Here is a 20,849-nt window from a genome sequence, read left to right as displayed (position 1 = left end):
AAGGAAGCATTTGCTGCTCAGTGCGGGGTTCTGGTTAGGGACAAGATCCCGATCAGCATCCACCAATGGTTAAAGCTGGCTAAAGAAGACCCTGAGCTGTCTTATGTCTCCGATATGCAGAAAGATGATCTTTGGACCGCGCTGAAGGCAAATTTCACCCTACCGCTAGAGGAGGATCCAGAGAAGCCAGTTAAGGAGCAATTGATCAAGTCTCATGCTCTTAAGAAGATGGCAGAACTATTCAGGAGGTGGAAGAATGAGCTGAAAAAATTTGTCGACAAAGAAGAGACACCAGAATTCAAAGGCCGGTATGAGAAGATCAGAGATCACTGGCCCGCATTTGTGGCCCATAAGACATCGGAAAAGAGTAAGAAGATGTCAGTGACAAACAAGAAGAATGCTGCGAAGAAGAAGCATCACCATCGCACGGGGTCAGGTGGCTACCTGAAAGCCCGGCTGTTGTGGGCCAAGGCTGAGAATGACCTGATTGATAAAGGGGTCGAACCAGAGACATTGAGCTGGCCAGACCGTTGCCGGACTTGGTTCTTTGGGGTTTGCGGAACCTTGGACCCTGTAACAGGGAAGTGCGTTTGGGCGGACGAGCAACTGAGAATACCCGTCACAAAGCTTCAGAAGTATATCGAGGCAGCGCAGCAAGGGACGTTCGTTCCAGACAGAGAGAACGACGAGCTCACAATGGCCCTCGGGAATCCTGAGCACCCTGGACGGACACGAGGCACGCCAGGCTCCGTTCCGTGGAAGGCTGGGTTTCCGAACGCAGGCGGTTACAAATGCCAAGAGAGGAGGAAGAAAGTGCAGCAGACCCAACTGTAGGCGCTGCACGCCAGGGTACAAGCAATAGAGGAACGAGAAGCAAATCGCAGCAAACGAACTGCCAAAGCTTCCCCCGAAGCTACCCCGCCATCTCAGCGGCGAAGCAGCGTGGCTTCCACCGAGCTGCTTCAGCAGCTGGAGCCTGTCTTCACGCTCCTGCTAGCTACCCCATGGATGCTATCACGGGGTCTCAACATTGCCTCCTTATGACGCAATGGATGAAATTCAAAGTCAAGGCGGCTATTGGCTCTGTTTTACCTACTGAACCTGGCGCAACCCACCACTGTCGGCCGATTGCAGAAGGATATGCTAGGGTGATGGTGGATGAAATAACGGACGGATTTGAGGACCTCGAGCTTGACCACCCTACCGGTGAAGGGGAGACTCGGCTGGGTTCTTCTCTGAAGACTCCATGCCTATGGCGGAAGGAGCTCATCAACTTGCCGAACTGGACGCCTCCGCCTCCTCCTCCACCTCCGGCGAGTCAGGGCACTCCGCCTCCTCCTCCGGCGAGTGATCAGGGCACTCATCCTCCTTCTCTGATGCGTGGCGGCACTCCGCCTCCTTCTCCGCCTGCGCCGGCGCGCCCGAGCAGCCAGCCTCCTCCTTCTCCGCCTCACCAGCAAGGGCGGAAGAGAACCGCCGCCGCTCCGGCTGCTCCGGAGCGTCGTAGTCCTTCTCCTCCGCCTCGTAAGCAAGCATGAAAGAAGACAACCGCAGCCGCTCCGTCTGCTCCGGCGTCTAGCAGTACAGCCAGAGGCGGGAGGCAATACAGATACGGTCCATCTCTCACGCCTCTAGAGAAGTTACCATACGAGAGGACCGTGGAGGAAAACGCGAAGATCGTGAGAAAAGAAGTGAAGGATTTCTTTGAAGGGGTGAAAGCAAAGAAACATCCACCTCCGGAGTTCGTTCCAGATCCGGTGAAAGTAAAGCGCACTATCGATGCCCTGAAGAAACCACCAAAGTCTCCGCCGAAAAACAACTATGAGCGCATTACTGAAAAGGCATATAAGGAAGCGGAGCGGTCGGGAGGTACTGTCAGTGATCGAAGGTTAGGAGAACGATGAGCTGGGAAAAAATTGCCCAGCTCGGCGAACAAGCAAACCAATCATGCCCCCCGCTCAAGGTGTCTAGCGATATCATCGCTAATGATCAGAGGATGGTGCCCGGTTATACCAATCTTGATGATTACCTGCCCGATGATGTACATTATGATTTCTTGGAGGTGGACGAACACAAATACCATTACGGGAAGCCTCTCGTCAAAGATGAAAAATCTCTAACAACGATGATGCGAAGATTCCATGATTGGTACATGGAAACCTGCAGAGAGTCTGGGGGGACGGATACTATGTATCTGAGAGTTAAAGAGGAGCACGACCCCGTTGGAATTGATGTGTTGTCTGTTCCATTTAAGGAGTTCTTCCAGTTTTTCAATCAAAAGGCCCTCGATAAATTAACGGTCACTTGCTACTCACTACTGGAATCAGCTACTTTGCCATCTTCCAGCTCTTTGCCGTCAGCTAGCAGACGGCAAAGAAGCTCTTTGCCATCAGCTACCCAAACGCTGACGGCAAAGAACTGGCTGATGGCAAAGACTTTCTTTGCCATCAGCCAGTTCTTTGCCGTCCGCTAGCTGACGGCAAAGATTCTTTGCCGTCTGCTAGCTGACGGCAAAGAGGGAGGGGGCCCCACTGACGAGCTGCTTAAAAAAAACTTAACGGCCCCCCTCTTTGCCGTCTGCTAGCAGACGGCAAAGAGCAAAAAAGCGGACGACAAAGATTTAACATATCTAACGGCCGCGCCCCACCCCGCCCTGTTTCTCTCCCTGCTCTTCACACGCGCGCCGCCGCCCCACCACTCGCCGCCGCCGGTCGCCCCACCACCCCGCCGCCCCACCGCCCCCCCGCCCCGTCGCCACTGCCGCCCAGCGCCGTCGCCCCACCACCCGGTGCCCCACCGGCCCCCCGCACCGTCGCCCCCGCCGCCCCGGGGCCCCGGCCCCCCCGCGCCCCACCGCCCGGCCCCCCGCCGCCCCGGGGCCCCACCACCCCAGCCCCCCACGCCCCACCGCCCCGGGCCAGGCGCCGCCGCCCCAGGCCGCCCCGCCCCCTCCTCCACAGGCCACCTCCTCCACCGCCCCGCCCCCCTCCTCCACCGGCCCTGCCCCAGGTGAGCTCTACCTCCTCTTTTTTTCTGTTTTTTTAGTTTTAGGTTTATGTTTAGTTTAGATTTAGTTTTAGTTTTAGTTTTAGGTTTAGTTTTAGTTTAGTTTTAGGTTTAGATTTAGTTTTTCCCTTTTTTTTCTGTTTTTTTTAGTTTTAGGTTTATGTTTAGTTTAGATTTAGTTTTAGTTTTAGTTTTAGTTTTAGATTTAGGTTTAGTTTTAGGTTTAGTTTAGTTTGAGGAAAGAAGAAGAAGAAGAAGAAAAAAAGAGGAGAGGAGGAGAAGAAGAAGAGGAAAAAGGAAAGGAAGAAGAAGAAGAGGAGGAGGAGGAGAAAAAAGAAGAAGAGGAAGAAGAAGAAGAAAAAAGAGGAGAGGAGGAGAAGAAGAAGAGGAAAAAGGAAAGGAGGAAGAAGAAGAAGAAGAAGGAAAAAAAGGAAGAAAAGGAAGAAAAGGAAGAAGAGGAAGAAGAAGAAAAGGAAAAAAAACCCCGACCCGACACGGCACCCCGACCCCGACCCGGCACCCCGGCACGACACCCCGACCCCTAGACCCCGACCCCGACACCCCGAGCCTGACCCGACACCCCGACCCCGACACCGACACGGCACCCCGACCCCGACCCGGCACCCCAACCCGACACCCCGACCCCGACCCCAACACGGCACCCCGACACCGACACGACACCCCGACCCCCGACACCTCCCGAAAAGGTGTTCTTTGGCCTTCCAGAGGCCAACGGGGTCATATATTTGTGAATTATTAGTTAGGTCATATATTTTTCGATTTTGTTATGAAAAACATCATATATAATTGTGTTGATCGGGTAGTTTTAAATGTGCAGTTGTTTCATCGCTGCGAGGTTTGGTGTTCGACGACCTCGTCGTGCGTTTGACGAGCTCTGCCCCTTCGTTCGTGGGTGAGCACAAATGACATGTCCTCCTCCCCCATTAATTATTTGATCTATTCCGATGAAACTTGATAGCTAGCTATATATGTGTCTTGAATCATCAGTATGCGTAACCAATATGTGTCTCCCGTTCGAAAGCGTCATAGTTATAAATATGCATGCATTTGCATATTTATAACCTTGATTCTTTCGAATTGTCCAACGCTATCCATGGACAGCCCGAGTATGTTTAGATTGGGTTCGTTTTCCCATATGCTTTGCTCCGGATCCGACGCATAAATTTCGTCAGTGCCTCCCCTGTTGTTCTCCGGGTACACATCCTCTCTGTTTATTGCAGAGACGTGTATCAGGAGAACAGCGGGGAGGTGCTGCCGAAATTTTGCGTAGGATCCGGAGCATAGCATGGGAAAATGAACCCAATCTAAACATACTCGGGTGGGATTAGGACCTATCATTACCTATTAGAGTGTAGGTTGCATGGACGTAATAAAATTGACAAAGTAGATCAACTGATGAATATATACAAGGTCCGTTCATTTGACAAATACGACATCAACGGGTATCGCTTTCGTACCTATGGCAAAGAGCTATCTATGGCCGACCGAATCTACAAATTGTTGTGTATCTGCTATCGGCGAAGGAGGTACCGAGTATTATGGGAGAGTTGAAGGAATTTATGAACTTCTATTCTATGGTGAAAACCCACCGAATGTCGTAGTCTTCAAATATTATTGGTTTCAGCCGAAGGAGACTAGAAGGACTCATGAACATATAGGGCTAGTTGAAATCAACCAAAGCACCCATTTAGATGTTCCTGATGTCTATATTACGGCTCAACAGGCGACCCAAGTATTCTATCTACCGTGGGCCTGCCAAACTAATCCAAATCTGAAAGGTTGGGATGTCGTTTATGAAGTGCCGCCACGTGCTAGACTATCTCCCCCAAAGGAAGAGGATTATGAACCTCACATTAACCCAGACACATATGAAGGAGAATTCTTCCAAGAGACACGTCTTTCCAAAAAGCGTTTCAAGAACCGCTATACTTCACCCCAAAACATTGAAGTAGACAGCGACAGTGAATCCGACATCACCCCAGAGGAGGAACAAGAAGAGCCGGAACAAGAAGAGGTTACTGCTGCGGATGACCTGTCATTGCTTGACCGATTACGTCAAGGTGGCCTTCCACATGTTGATGCCACTGAACCCTATGAGCCCGTCATTGATTATAGTGATGATGATGATTATGCATTTATTGATGATATTCATCAAGATTATTAGTAGTGTCAGGTATTAAAATTTTTTATGTTGTACTTGATGATGATACACTTAAGTGATACACATATTATTATTCATGTCGGTCTTTTTTTTATGTTGTACTAATTTCGTTTACTGTTTGTCATGGCAGGTGTTGAAAGATGGTGGGCGCTGGTCGGGAGCGCGCCAAGGCCCCTTCTTCGTCGGCGCGTGGTCTGAGGTCTTCCATTCCAGACGCACCTCTCCGCCGAGCGTTGCTGGACAGTATGGCGGCACCGCCGGGCCCTTCTTCGTCGACCGCGGTGCCCAGCAAGGGACGAGGTAGGAAGAGAGGAGGTGGGGCACGTGGTCGCGGGAGAGGAGGTAGGGTGACTGCTACGGCGCCTTCCTCGCCGCCACCCCCAGCTGTTTCACCCGAGCACGTGACTGCTAGGGTGGACTCGTCCGAGGAAGGAGGCTACACGGACTCCGGTCCACGAGCCTCCGGTCCACGGGTCTTGGGCCCACGAGCCTCGGGTCGACTGGCCTTCGGCCCACGAGACCCCGGAGGAGCACACGTCCGGATGGGGTACCTGGCCGGATCAGCCCGAGGAGCCGAGTGGCCATGCTGATGATGGCGGGGAGCCGACTGATATTGAGGAGGAGGGGGGCACCGTCTACCAGCGTGGTGCTACACGGCTCCCGTCCGTGCCGGCGACCCGCGAGCAGAGGTGGTTGATTTTCCCTGATGGGGAGAGGTACGTAAGTGCATTTAATATTTTTGTACCTTCTGCATTCACGTTTCTTCAAATAACTAATGCGTTGGCCTTGTCATGCTGCAGGGGTTGGGACCACCATCATAGTGTCCGCCGGCCCAACTCCGTCCTTGGAGTTCTTTGCCGGCAAAACTTCCCGGGGTTTGTCACGTTGCCTGGTGAGGGTCGGCTTCCAGAGCTTGGATTGAGCTGGGAGCACTACGTGGCTGCCCCGGCCCCGCCGGATGAGATTATCGACGGTGTCGTGTGCGACACGAGGGCAGACATGGTGATCAGAAAGTTCTGGGTAATTTCTCCTTTACACATTTAAAAATCTTCAACTAGCTAGTTATTAATTGTACTAATCAATATTGTCTCATTTGATTGCAGACATTCTACAGGTGTGAGGAGGGATACGAGGAGGACGCGGCACATGTTATCGAGAACGTCTGCAAGCGCCTACTACAGAACTTACGGCACGAGGCTCGGGTGCAGGCTGTTCGAGACTACTACGCCTTGCGTGGTATCAAGAAGACCAAGCCGGCGTGCCGCGATAAGTTCCTGAGTAAGGAGCAGTACATGAAGGTAATTCTTAAGGCCTTCTACTTAAGTTCCTTCATTTAGTAATTCTTAGCCGTAGCGCTCAAGTTTCTATTTGCTAACTTAGGCGCCTCCGAGATGGTGTGCGGATCGGATGGATTGTTGGGAGGTGTTGGTCAATGAGTGGTGCTCAAAGGAATGGCTAGCCCTCCACAACGAGGCCAAGGACAAACGTGCCCAAATGGAAGGTGTGCCACACCATCAAGGCAGCTCCAACTTATATCAGTTCGGGCGGAACTGGGTATGTGGTTTGCTTCATGATTCATGCAATTCATTCATCATGCTAGCTTGAGCCCTTTAATTACTAATTTACATTGTTTCTCTCTTTCAGGCACGCCACAATAAGGTGGATAAGGTGCCAGAGGTGTACGACCTGTATGCCATGGCCCACACTGCCTCTTTCAAGAAAGTCAAGGCTTTCTCTCAGTCTGACCTCGATGATGCAAACAACTTCACCAACATCTCCTCCCACAACAAGCTCGTGAGATATAGAGATGAGGGGAAGGCGAGGAAAGGGGAGGACTTTAACCCGAGCCAGGGTCCCATTGATCCAGAGCTGGTGATGATATCTGGTGGCGGGAGGTCCCATGGCTCCATAGCCATTGGAGATGGACTTATCCGTTGTCCTAGCACTCTCCCGGAGATCAAGGCGCGCCAGTCGAGCTCCGCTCCTGAGATAAGGCCTCGTGAACGGCCAGTGCAACTCGCCATCAAGGTTAGTGATACGTACTCAGCTATCTTTCTCCATTACATTGTGTGCGCTTCCATCAATGATTACAAATGGTCATGTGAGTGGTGTTGCAGGCTGCTATACAGAGTGAGAGAGATAGAACGGAGAAACTTCTGGCGGAGGCGGCGGAGAGGCAGCGGGAGTTGGAGGAGAGGACGACAAAGATGATGGAGGAGGAGAGGGCACGGAATGACATGCAGGCAAGGGCCATGTACGAGCTCCTTGTGGTAAGTTTCTTCTGCAGATTAGCCAAAACATTCATGTAGTGTTTGTCTCATTACTAACTAGTATGACTGAGTCGTCAAAACCAAATGTGCAGTCTGTGTGCGAGAAGACCGGTCAGACCGCTCCGCCGATGCCAGTGATTGCTCCTGGGACCACGGTGAGTTTAATTTGAATGGACATTACTTGCTAGTCTTAACATTTGAGTGTCATCATGCTAACAAGACATTGGAAATGATCTTTGGTGCAGCGTAGCTCCAGACAAGCATCGCACGATCCTTCTCCAGCTACCGACACGAGCCAGCCCGCTCCTACACCTCCTGGATCATGGTAAGTTTATCTAGTGTTTTGCTTAACACATGCATAAAGACCTAGACTTAGCTTTATTTCCTCCAATGCTTACCATAATGACCTAGACTTAGCTTCTTCTCCTCCAAAATGACTTAATAAGCTTACTGACCTCCAAAACCATCCATTTTACCTAAGTTAGCTCTAAAACGATCTGTACTTAGCTTACTTATGTCAAAAATTGCATAATTAGCTTAGTTAGCTCATAAACGATCCATTTTACCTAAGTTAGCTCTAAAATGACCCATTTTACCTTGGTTAGCTTATAAATGATCCAGTTCATCCAAGTTAGCTCAAAAATGACCCATTTTACCTAGATTAGCTCCTAAATGATCCATTTTACCTACGTTAGCTTTAAAATGACCCATTTCACCTAGGTTAACTCCAAAATGACCCATCTTACCTAGGTTATCTCATAAACGATCCATTTCAACTAATTTAGCTCATAAACGATCCATTTCACCAAGTTAGCTCAAAAACAATCCATTTCACCTAAATTAGCTCTTAAATGATCCATTTCACCTAAGTTAGCTCAAAAAGATCCATTTCAACTAAATTAGCTCATAAATGATCCATTTCACCTAAGTTAGCTCAAAAACGGTCCATTTCAACTAAGTTAGCTCATAAATGATCCATTTCACCTAAGTTAGCTAAAAAACGATCCATTTCACCTTAGTTACCTCAAAAACGATCCATTTGACCTTAGTTAGCTCATAAACGACCCATTTCAACTAAGTTAGCTCATAAATGATCCATTTCACCTTAGCTAGCTCATAAACGACCCATTTCAACTTAGTTAGCTCATATATGATCCATTTCACGTAAGTTAGCTCATAAATGACATACTCTTCTTGTTCTAGTCTTCTTCTTGTTCTACTCTTCTTGTTCTAGTCTTCTTCTTGTTCTACTCTTCTTGTTCTAGTCTTCTTATTCTAGTCACCTATTTCTAACTTTCTTATTTTGCCATTTTGCAGATTTCATTATGTGCTGGATGGAGTGCTTGTTCTACTCTTCTTGTTCTAGTCTTCTTATTCTAGTCACCTTAGCTATGGAGTGCTTGTTTATGTATGGATGGAACTTGTTTATGTATGAATTGATGGATGGAACTTGCTTATGTAATATGTATGGATGGAACTTGCTTATGTATTAATGGATTGAACTTGCTTATGTATGAATGTATGGAACTTATGTGCTGGATATATGTGATATGAATGCCTGTGAAATATATCTATATATGTCATATATATTTGCTGTGAAAATTGTTGGATTTAATAAAAAACAGAAAAAAGAGCCAATATGCAGGCTCTTTGCCGTCTGCCACCGACGGCAACGGGCTCTTTGCCGTCTGCCGCGGACGGCAAAGAAGCCACGTGGCATCCAGCTGTGCTTCCTGGGAGCTGACCCATTTGGTCAGTTTGCCTACAGTGGCAGACGACAAAGAGTAAACAATTTTGCCGTCAGCGGCGGACGTCAAAGGCCTGCCATGTAGTGACGTGTAGATGACATCATACGGCGGACGGCAAAGACACTAGAAAGTTTGCCGTCTGCCGCGGACGGCAAAGGCCTGCCGTTAGCCACTTAACGGACTGACAGCGCAATTATTGCCGTCCGCGGCAGACGGCAAAGGGCCTTTGCCATCAGCCACCAGGAAGCAGACGGCAAAGTAGCTCTTTACCGTAGCCTACTTTGCCGGAGCCTTTTGCCGTCCGCCGTTCATGCCTTTGCCGTCCGCCGTGGCAGACGGCAAAATAGCTGATTCCTGTAGTGACTGTCTGTAAGTACTACTTCTGTCATTAAGTCTCTATATATAGCTCAGCTCTTTCATTGCATGTATTTATAATTATCCTCACTATATTATGCAGATTGAAGATCTTCGAGTGCAGAAAAGCAGAAATGTATGATATTGGGTTCATTAACCCAAATCTCATAGATGAATTTCAGGTTAAAAAGAGCGCCAAAGATCCCGAGGTCAACTTGCTCAAATAATTGGTAATAAATCAAAACAAAGATACCATACTCTTTCCTTACAACTTCAAGTGAGTGTTACTGTCTTGTGCATATTCGGGTTCCCTTATTACTTGAGCGAGGTTATAGTAATGTAATTGATGAGTTATGCATGCGTGCGCAGCTTCCACTATATTCTCCTGGAGATTAAGCTTGAGCAGGGAGTAGTAACCGTCTTAGACTCGAGACGAAAAGATCCCGAGACCTATGCGGACATGACTAAAATTCTCAACAAGTAAGTTCAATCGATCATTATCGCACCATATCGGCAACTTTTTGTTCATTTCCTGATATCTCAAGTAATAATTATTTTCTTTGTCCTGCAGGGTTTGGAAAAATTTCACCGCAGAAGCTCCGGGACTGCCGAAGGAGCTGCGATATAAATACCCGAAAGTAAGTACTACTAGCTAGCTAGTTCCGCGCATCTCCCGTTGATTCTAGCTACTTTCATCAATGCCATTTATAATGCTTCATTATCAGTTTGTTTCTAGCTAGTTTGCTGTTGAGGCCATATACATACTTTTCACTATTGTTATTGTCATTTGCACGTACTCCGCGTCAGCTCTTTTAAGATCAAGTGTCAACCCGCGAAAACAATCATCATGCGATCAACCTGTTCTTCACCTGCGCCATCGGCGTTCAGGGGTTGAGCTACTGTGGCAGATGGTCGTGATCATTGCACCGCTAAGTGTTAGATTTAGGTGAGCTCTCATAGGTCCAAAGTAGATATGGTGGACTGAATTAGTGGAATGTTCGCCTATATATACATCTAGACCAAGAACGAGATGTATTTAGATGGAGCCTCCACTTGTTTGGGTCTTCCTCGGTCAATTCATGTATGCCGATATAATAAATACAAACAGTCAATTGGTGTGAAACATATCTAGAAACTCAAAGGTGACATTTAAGATTAAGATCTTCATATGGTACCTACGATGGGGATAATCCTTACAAAAGAAAACCTTGCAAAGAGGAACTGGAAAATCAGCTAAAAGTGTTGCCATTACAACGAAGAAGAAAGAATAAAGATCTTGTTTTCTTTCATGCCCTTTTGCCCCCTGTGTGGTGAGTTGTTCATGTGTATTTCGATCTTGCACCACCCCATAGTATTTCTGATATGTTTGGGAAATAGCTTTCGGGGCTATAGACAACTTACGCCAATTTGTGCTTTATGTTGGGTTATATGGATATTGTCTTTAACAATGAGTTTCCAATCGTTTTACCCGATACATACTTGGTGCTTACTGCAGCACATGCAAACGAACGTACTCTGGACTCTTGGTGCAGTCGATTGATGCTGGCAGCTCAAGCTTTGTTCAGCCCATATGGGTGACGGACTAGTAATAGGATCTGTGATGCCTGAGTTGTAACAATCATTGTTTCTTTTCTGATATTATGTAATAAATTACTTTAATTAAGAACATTGTGTGCATTGATAGATGTAAAGGCTAGAGGGACTCCCTCATTTTCGGGGAGAAATGTGTTCCATTGAAGAAGTGGATTAAAACAAGATCGATTTTGGTGTAGACATCACCATATAATACTAAGCTCAAAGTCATCTATCTATCTTCTGTTATGTATATTCACGGAGCATTCATGACTTTACAAACAAGAAACAAGGTAGTGTAATGGAAGATACATACATGAAAATAAAATACACATATTTATGCAATATTTGTAGATAAATATGTGGCAATGTATATCTCCTACTCGGTGGGGTAGGAAGGTTGCATGGCCAAGCCACACATACCACTCTTGTTTGAAATATCCTTCTCCATTCTGAGGTAACCATTCTCACCCCATGTGGTGCCCCATGAGTTCTTCAGTTGCCAATACTTAGTTCCATCACTCGTCATGCCATACCCAATCGCCGCTATCCCATGGTCCAAATCAGTTCCGCAGGAGCCGGTCATCACCCCGCCAGAGTAATGTTGAAATATGACATCCCCTCCGTCCACAGCTACTGATACAGGTTGGTTAGCGATTGCTTTCATAAGAGAAGATTCATCGTTGGCGGGGACATCTTCGTAGCCCTTGATGGTTGCCACACTGGTGCTTGCAATGCTGGTCTTGCACTGCCCATCCTGTGCCGTGTATGGGTAGTTGGACTCGGTTGTGAGGCCGCCGTTCTTAATGATGAATTTGAAGGCGTCGTCCATCTCGCCACCCTCACAACCCTGATCCACACCATGGACATCGCAGTCAACCAGCTCTTGCTCCGACAACGAGATGAGCTTCCCGGTGCTCAACTTCACAATGCCTTCGGTTGCCGCCACAACCGAAAAGGCCCAGCAACAGCTTGAAATTGTGATGTGCTTAGTGTAATTTTAATTATTACGGAAACATGATTTTTCGAGAGTACGCCAACGGCGTACCATATTTTTATAGAAGGCAGCAAACATAATTACAAGAAGCTAGGCATAGATGCGAACATCAAGCTAGCAAGATCCACTCAACACCTAAACAATACTTAGCCTAACTACTCATAAATCGATGTATTCCCCCAACATCGGCTTCATCCCACTCTTTAAGCTCATCGAAGATTTGGTGTACCAACTGCCGCGGGCTCCTTTGTTGCGCCACCCGCCCAAATACTCTAGCATTCCTTTGCTTCCATAAAGACCAAGCTACGAAGATGACGGTGGTGTCAAAACCTCTTCTGTCCGTCTTCGAGATTGCATTCCGCGCCTGAAGCCACCACGGTTCCAGCGAGTCACCTGATTGCGGCTGCCGGACGGTGACCCTAATTTCCGTGAAGCAAAGATGCCAAACCTCCTTGGCATAAGGGCAAAGAAGTAAGATATGGTCAACCATATCTTCCTCTTGTAGGCACGTGTAGCATGCCGCCGTAGTGTCCTGCAGGCCATGTCTAGCGCGCCGATCCGAAGTCCATAGCCTATATTGCACCGCTAGCCATGCAAAGATTTTGCATTTTAGGATCGCCCCACTCCTCCAAATGCACTCGTATCTAGGGGAAGTCGCAAGCCCAAGGTGCAGCGCCCGATACACTGACCGCGCAGTGTACTGCCCCGATGTGTGTACTGCCCCGATGTATCCCACGGCCATGCAAACGTGTCCGGCCCCTGAGAGTCTCGATAAGCATCCATAGTAGCCACTCGGAGATGCATGAGCTGCAAGAGGGCCATGAACGGTGGCTCTTCATTGATGTCCAGCTCCCACCTGCTATCAACCATAGCTTGACCGACCGTCCGATTGTTCTGCACTCTCGTGGGCACCAAGGGTAAGATGGCAGGTGCAATGTCTTCCACCGCCAGGCCATTCATCCAGCGATCCTTCCAAAAGAGCACTCTATCGCCGGCTCCTACTGTGATTTGCACCAGTTGATTGAACACATGCCTCGCTTCTTCGTCAACCAGGAACGGGATACCTTGCCAGGGTCTGTCAAGGTCCGTCCTCCTCAACCACTCCCACCTCACCCTAAGGGCGAGGGCTTGCACCTTCAAGTTCTTGACTCCGAGGCCTCCAAACCTTGTGGGACGGCAGATAGTGTTCCATGCCACAAGGAATTGCCCTCCGTTAACCTTGTCTTTCCCGGCCCAAAAGAATGACCTCATCCATGCGTTAATTTCATCGAACACCCAGTCAGGGGCATTAAGCACCATGAGCTGATGGATAGGTCTCGCCGCCACCACTGATTTGATGAGAACAAGACGTCCTGGCCTTTGAATGAGGCCGCACTGCCATGCCGGGATAAATTTCCTAACTTGATCCACAAGTGGCAACCAATCTGCTCGAGTTAGTTGATGTATCGCCAAGGGAATGCCCAGATACTTGCATGGAAACTGCCCAATGTCACACTACAAGTGTGCGACAACTCTCTGCTGGTCCTCCACCGAGCCTCGAATCAACCTTGGATTTATTGTAGTTGACTTCCAATCCAGAGGCCTCACCAAAGCTTGCCAGCGCCTGCTTGACAAAGATCAAGTCCATCTCCGTCGGCTTGATGAACAACGCAACATCATCCGCGTAAATGGATAGCCTTTGTGTTGGAGAGATCCCATTTAGTTTGCTAACGACTCCTTCCTTAGCTCCTTTCCTGAACAACGCTGTTAGGGGTTCCATGGCAATGACGAATAGGAGTGGAGAGACCAGGTCCCCTTGGCGAAGACCGCAAGCGTGAACAAAGCTCTGTCCCAGACATCCATTCACTACCACCTTAGTACTAGCAGTCTGAAGCAAGATGGCCACCCACCTGATCCAGGCGTCCCCAAAGCCTTTTTTTCTCATAACTTGGAACAGGAACGGCCATGACAGAGAATCAAACACCCTCGTGATGTCAAGTTTCAGGAACACTCCTGGCGTCTTCCTCGCGTGTAATTTCCTAGCGATCTGTCTTACAAGGAGAAAATTATCGTGCAAGCATCTTCCCGCAATGAAGGCCGACTGGTTTGCCTGGACAATCTTCGCTGGTGAAAACTTCCTCCTTTTGGTGTAAACTTCCTCCCGCACCAAGAACTACATCGCGCATGTCAAGAGGGGTGATGAGATTTACGGAAACATGATATATGCTACCGAAACCCACTTACCACATTGGCCCTTGTCTTTGATAGGAGTGACAACGCCCTTGGTCCTCCAATCAACAACTGTTGGAAGTGCATCGGTGATGACATTACTGTACTTGAACCCAGTTGGAGCCCTACCGCCACTCCTTTTCAAGCCCTTGTTGGTCTTGGTTGCCCTGAACTCATCGTTGGTGAGATCGGTAAACTGGTTGACACCGAGCCAGAACTTGTGGTTTCCAGCGTTGAACGACCCAATGAAGGCAACGTTGGCCTTGAACACCTCGAACCGCTGCGCCTTCTCGGCGTCGTCCTTGTAAACACGATTGTACTTCACCATCTACTGCTCGTGCCTCTCCACCGTGGACACGTCGCCGAGCTCGCGAGCTGACAGAACAGTGCTGCTGCATAAGCAGATGCAACCTAGGATGGCAAGAAGCAAAGCCTTGGGGATGGCCATGATCTGCTAGATCAGTGCTTAATTACTAGTGCTAGTACTGTAAGTAGCTTTGGTGGTGCTTTGGTCTGTCAAAATGGGTGTAAGGGATGTGTTTATATAGCTGTAGCCATACACATGTACGTAGCAGATACGGTGTGCAGAGCGACGGACAACAGCGTGGCGGTGAAGTTAATTACCAGTTGGAATAAATAATCTTGTGGTTGTAGATAGTACGTTAGCTTAGTCCAACTCTGGTCCTGGAAACGTCTTATATTTAGTACGAAGGGGGTATATTTTAAAATAGTGAGAAATAAGAACTGACCCCTAGTTCGTGCCGGGTGAACACAAAACAATGAGAAAGAGGAACTGCCTGGCGGGCAAGTATTGCAGCTACGGAAGTACATATATTAGAACAGTCCAACAAGAGCAAAGATAACAAAAAAGAGTTCAAAGATGCACGACGATAACGGTAATAATAAAGAAACAAAACCATTCAGCCTTTCCTTAGGGTGGTCACCTTACCCACCGATTGATGTGTAAGAATATCAGCGGCTCATGGTCCATCAAATTTCAGGAAATGGAAATCATACCCTGTGCGTTGTTGAGGGGATTGGTTCAATTATTTCAAGGATGTTTTGTTGTATGAAACATTAGTATTTGGATTAATAATATAAGAAGTAAAACTAAATTGTACATAAACTTATTGTATTTGATTGTTGTGTAGTTTTAGGATATTTGTCGAATATAAGTAGAAGCAACTATGCATGTTATCGTGGTCTTTTCTCGTGCAGAGTGGCTTGTTGAGTTGGCATAGTTGAATGCTAAGAGATTTAGAGGCAGTGATGGTCAACTATTTAGCTATATATGATATGGAGAGAAGTCAATACTGGAATAACATGTGGTAGTTTAGTCACATGTTGTCAATGGGCAAAGATTTGGACAAATATATAAGGAGACGTGCATTTACATGAGATGGCAATGGGGAGCTATACTGCATGTGCAACACATTCTTACGTGCACATCTGATCGTGCTTATTCTCCTCCGTGCTCCGTCGATCCTCTTCCTTCTGTTTGGTTATCCCGAAAAACTAGGTTCACTCGGTGTGCTCCCACCATAAATTGAGGAGGATATCCAGTGCTCCCAACATTAAGGTGCTCCCATGTCTAAAAGTCAATTCAAATGTTTGAAAATTTCCGATTTTTTAATGTTCCCAAGACACGAGTCCATGAACTCTGAAAAGTTCATATTCAAACTCGAAATGCACACTGAGAACAAAAAAGACAAATTCAGCATGAGTAGTGTCACAAAAAGACAATTGCAAAAATGACAATATTTACATCAATTTTCCCTTTTTTGTTTCTCAGTGTGTATTTCGAGTTTGGATCTGTTTTTTTCGAGGCCGTAGCCACATGTCTTGTGAACATTCACAGAAAAATTCAAATCTTTTGAAACATTTAAAATTAACTTTTTACACATGAGAGCTCCGTATATTTTCCCCATAAGTTGATGCTTTGGGCGCCAACAACTTGCATTTAGGCCATCCATTTCTTACTGTCCAGGCATAAGGGTCAGAGCTAGGGTTCCCAGTCAAGAAGTAAGAGAGGTACTGAGTGAAAGCCAGGCGCTTCTCGGTGGCACTACCGACGATGCCTGCGGGATTCACGTTAGTTCGACGGGTGCCAGCATGGTTGTACCTCCATCCCCTTGTCCGTGCTCGGGGAAAACCGTGTCCATTGCTAGACTCGGTGACAACTTGTTGCGTCGTTACCCTATTGGGGCGTCAACAAAGAGCTTAGGTCTCACAACATGGAGACGTGCTTGGGCAGGATTGGATCCTGAGACCGAGATAAAGCATCCTCGACTCTAGCGTTTGGCCGTCTCGTTTGTCTCCTCTCATACACTATGTCATCAGCCACCTTGGTCCAAATGGCTCGCCTGCAGGGTTGGCGGTCGGAAGAGGGCCCTCTCCGGTGACAATTTTTGTGGAGGCATTGCGACAAAGTCCGGTGATTTCATCCTAGAGACTGGGGTTTGCTTGTAGACTTTCTGGAGCCTCTAGTTGTGGTCATGTTACTCTTGCACTTCTACTCAACGGCAAGCCGACGACGTCCTGTAGTGCATTCCTTATGCAGTGTTAGCGCTGCCCGTCTTGTTTTAGTCTAGATTTTTTTGATCTGCTTTGTAAGGGTTTATCTATAAAGTGGGATGAAATATTATTTCGTGAACTCTCACATGTCCAAATGGATGGACATGTACTCAATTAGTGTAATGTTTTCCTAGAGATTAAGTGCATCGGAAGTCACAAAAGTATTCTAGGTGTGTCAGCTTGGTCCTGTAAGTATCAAAATGCTCAGGTCCAAACTAGGTTTGACCTACCCACATGTCGCGTTGACTCATACCACTTCGCCCATAAGTTGTAGGAATTGTTGCCTATTATTGTGCCTTTTTATGTTTAGGGGAATACAATATAATGATTATCTTTAATATGCGGGATGTGTGCATTGATAGATGCAAAGATCAGGGATGCTCTCTCATTTTTGAAATAACAAATCTGGGTCCAATCAGTGATCAGTGGATTCTAACAAGAGGGATTTCCGTGTAAACAACACCATAGAGAATTTAAGCTCAAAGTCATATATATTTTTTCAATATATATTTACCAAACATTTACGACTTTACAAATGAGAAATAATGTAGTGCAATGGAAGTTACATACATATAGAAAAAAACGGTGTGTTTATGTAATATTTGTAGATATACGTGGCAATGTATTTCCCTACTCGGTGGGGTAGGAAGGTTGCATGGCCAAGCCACACATACCACTCTTGTCGGAAATATCCTTCTCCATTCTGAGGTACCCGCTCTCGCCCCATGTCGTGCCCCATGAGTTCTTCAGCAGCCAAAATTTAGTTCCATCACTCGTCATGCCATATCCAATCGCTACTATCCCATGGTCCAAATCAGTTCCGCAGGAGCCGGTCATAACCCCGCCGGAGTAGTGTTGAAATATGACATCCCCTCCGTCCACAGCTACTGATACAGGCTGGTTAGCCACGGCTTTCATAAGAGAAGATTCATCGTTGGCGGGCACATCCTCGTAGCCCTTGATGGTTGCAACACTGTTGCTTGTAGTGCTAGTTTTGCACTGTCCGTCTTGTGCGGTGTATGGGTAGTTGGCCTCAGTGGTGAGGCCGCCGTTCTTGATGATGAACTTGAAGGCGTTGTCCATCTCGCCACCCTCACACCCCTGATCCACACCATGGACATCACAGTCAACTAGCTCTTGCTCAGACAAGGAGACGAGCTTCCCTGTGCTTAATTTCACAATGCCCTCAGTTGCAGCCACGGCCGAAAAAGCCCAACAACAGCCTACAAAAATATTGGCGTACTTAGTATAATTTCAGTTATCATGAGAATATGATATATACATACTACCTAAATTTACTTACCACATTGCCCTTGGTCTTTGATAGGAGTGACGACGCCCTTGGTCCTCCAATCAACTGCCGCTGGAAGTGCATCAGTGCTGACATTGTTGTACTTGAACCTAGTTGGAGCCCTAGCACCATTTCTTTTGAGGCCCTTGTTGGTCTTGGTTGCTCTGAACTCATCGTTGGTGAGATCGGTGAATTGGTTGACACCGAGCCAGAACTTGTGATTTCCGGTGTTGAACGACTCGATGAAGGCAACATTGGCCTTGAACGCCTTGAACCGCTGCGCCTTCTCGGTGCTGTCCTTGTAAACACGGTTAAACTTCGCCATCCACTGCTCATGCTTCTCCACCATGGCCGCGTCACCAAGTTCCCGAGCTGATAGAACGGTGCTACTGCATAAGCAGATGCTTCCTATGATGGCAAGAAGCAGTGCCTTTGGGATGGCCATGATCTGCTCGACTAGTGCTTGCTGATACTACAATTAGCTTGGTGGTGCTTTGGTCTGTCAACTATGGGTGGAAGGGATGTGCTTATATAGCTGTAGTCTTGCACATGTACGTAGAACGCACGTTTTGCTCTAGGATGATGTGTGAATATCGATGGACAACAGCGTGACCGTGAAGTTAATTACCAGATAGAATAAATAAACTTGTGGTTGTACATAGTATGTTAGCTTAATCCAACTCTGGTCCCTGGAGTCAATGGTTGTGTTCAGTAAAAATTCGAGCGGAAGTGCGTTCAACTCTTGTTAAAAAAGAAGTATGTTGCAGCTAGGGATCTAGTTCGTTCTAGGTGAGCAGGTGAACACAAAACAATGAGAGAACGAACAGCCGGCCGTGCAAGTATTAGCAGCTCCGGAAGTACTTATATTAAAATGGTCCAACAAAAGAAAATATAAAACCGAGTTCAAAGATGCACGACGATGACAGACAATAAAGAAACAACAAAGCATCAAAACCATTCAGATTCTTCCTAGGATGATCACCCTACCCGCAGTTTTTTTTTAGCAATCCCTACCCACATATGTATGTGTGAGAATTATAGTGGGCCTTGGTCCATCAAAATTTCAGGAAATAAAAATGATACCCAGCGTGCGTGGTGCGTCACTGCAGGGATTGGTTCCAATTATTTCAATGATATCGGGTTGTATGAAACATTAGTATTTGAATTAATAATATAATAATTGAAACTAAAGTGCGTATAAATTTATTGTACCCGATTATTGTATAGTTGTAGTATATTTAAATATAAGTAGCATGAATGGTGAAAGGTTGGTCTTTTCTCATGCATAGTGGCATGTTGAGTTGACATAGTTGTATGCCAAAAGGTTAGAGATAGCGAGGATAGCTTGTAATGGAGATAAGTCAATGACTGGAACAACACGTGGTAGTTTAGTCGCACATATTGTCAATGGACAAAGATTTGGACCATTGTATAAGGGGAACTCCCATAGTCCGTATACATGAGATGGCAATGGGGAGCTATACTTCATGTACACCACACTTGTACGCTGACATATAATCATGTCTATTCTCCTCCGTGTTCCGCCGATCCTAGTCAAGTTGTTTGATTATCCCGAAAACTAGGTTCACTCAGTGTCCTCCCACTGTAAGTTGATGCTATGAGCGTAAAACCCTTGCATTTAGGCCATCCATTTTCTACTGATGCCATCCGGGCATAAGGGCCATGTGCCAGGGTTCATATGCAAGGAGTGAGGGAGGTACCGAGCGAAAGCCCAATGCCTCTCGGCGATGCCACCGCCATCGCCTGCGGGTGTTGCGTCCCTCCTAGTGGTGATGTCGGCTTTACCTCCATCCCTTGTCCATGCTCGGGGGAAAACCATGTCCATTGCTAGACTTGATGATGGCGCGTTGCGTCTTCACCATTTTGGGGCGTCATCATAGGCTTGATATTGAGATGATGCATCTTCGGCTCTATCGTTAGGCGGTCTCGTTTGTGTCCTCTCCTACACGGGACTATGTCTTCAGCTACCTTGATCCAAACTGCTCGCCTACAGGGTTAGCACTCGGTAGAGGGCCCTCTCTAGCGGCATTTTTGGTGGATGTTTTGTGATAAAGTTCAGTGATTTTATCCAAGAGACATGGGTTTGCTTTTTGTAGGCTTATAGGCGCTTCTCGTTGTCCTGCTACTCTCGTGCTTCTGCTCGGCGGCAAGCCGCCAACATCCAGTAGAGCATCCCTTGTGTAGTGTTAGCGCAATCATCTTGTTTTAGCCTAGTTTTCTTTGACCGGCTTTGTAAGAGGGTTACCACAACATCTTGTATCATTCTGTCAATTGAGTTTATCTATAAAGCAAGAGGAAAGGCTATTTCGTGAGCTCTCACATGTCCAAAATGGATGGGGTGGACTCAATTTTTTTTGCGAAAAGGGTCATATCTATTATAAATAAAAATTATATTTTGGTCCATGGACCATCGAACGACCATTGCCGCTGCCAGAACGAGCCGCTGCCGCGCCGCTGCCGCCGCTCTCATACCAGAGCCGGACTAAACTTGTTGACGGTAGCCGGGAAGTCTTCGTTCACGTGCCCCTGAGGACCAGCGCCCCGGAACCACAGTCGTCACCGTTGAGTCCTTGAATCGATCTGAAGAACCTGACACCAAATATCGTCGTTTCGTATGCACGACGAG

General features: G+C 47.2%; 1 protein-coding gene and 1 pseudogene across 1 annotated transcript; both read right to left on the bottom strand.

The window, feature by feature from the left end:
* Positions 1–11,511: 11,511 nt before the first annotated feature.
* LOC123099437 (senescence-specific cysteine protease SAG39-like) lies at positions 11,512–14,785 on the bottom strand (annotated as a pseudogene).
* Positions 14,786–17,541: 2,756 nt separating this feature from the next.
* LOC123099436 (senescence-specific cysteine protease SAG39-like) lies at positions 17,542–18,647 on the bottom strand. Its single transcript, XM_044521596.1, has 2 exons — positions 18,215–18,647; positions 17,542–18,134 (listed from the first exon to the last, which is right to left on the bottom strand). Exons 1-2 carry the CDS (start codon positions 18,645–18,647, stop codon positions 17,542–17,544), a joined length of 1,026 nt encoding a protein of 341 aa, XP_044377531.1.
* Between the last annotated feature and the right edge of the window lie 2,202 nt (positions 18,648–20,849).

The sequence above is a fragment of the Triticum aestivum genome, chromosome 4D, assembly GCF_018294505.1.
Source record: "Triticum aestivum cultivar Chinese Spring chromosome 4D, IWGSC CS RefSeq v2.1, whole genome shotgun sequence".
Lineage (NCBI taxonomy): Eukaryota > Viridiplantae > Streptophyta > Magnoliopsida > Poales > Poaceae > Triticum > Triticum aestivum.
Note: the sequence above shows the minus strand (reverse complement) of the source record. Positions and strands in the feature narration are given on the sequence as shown.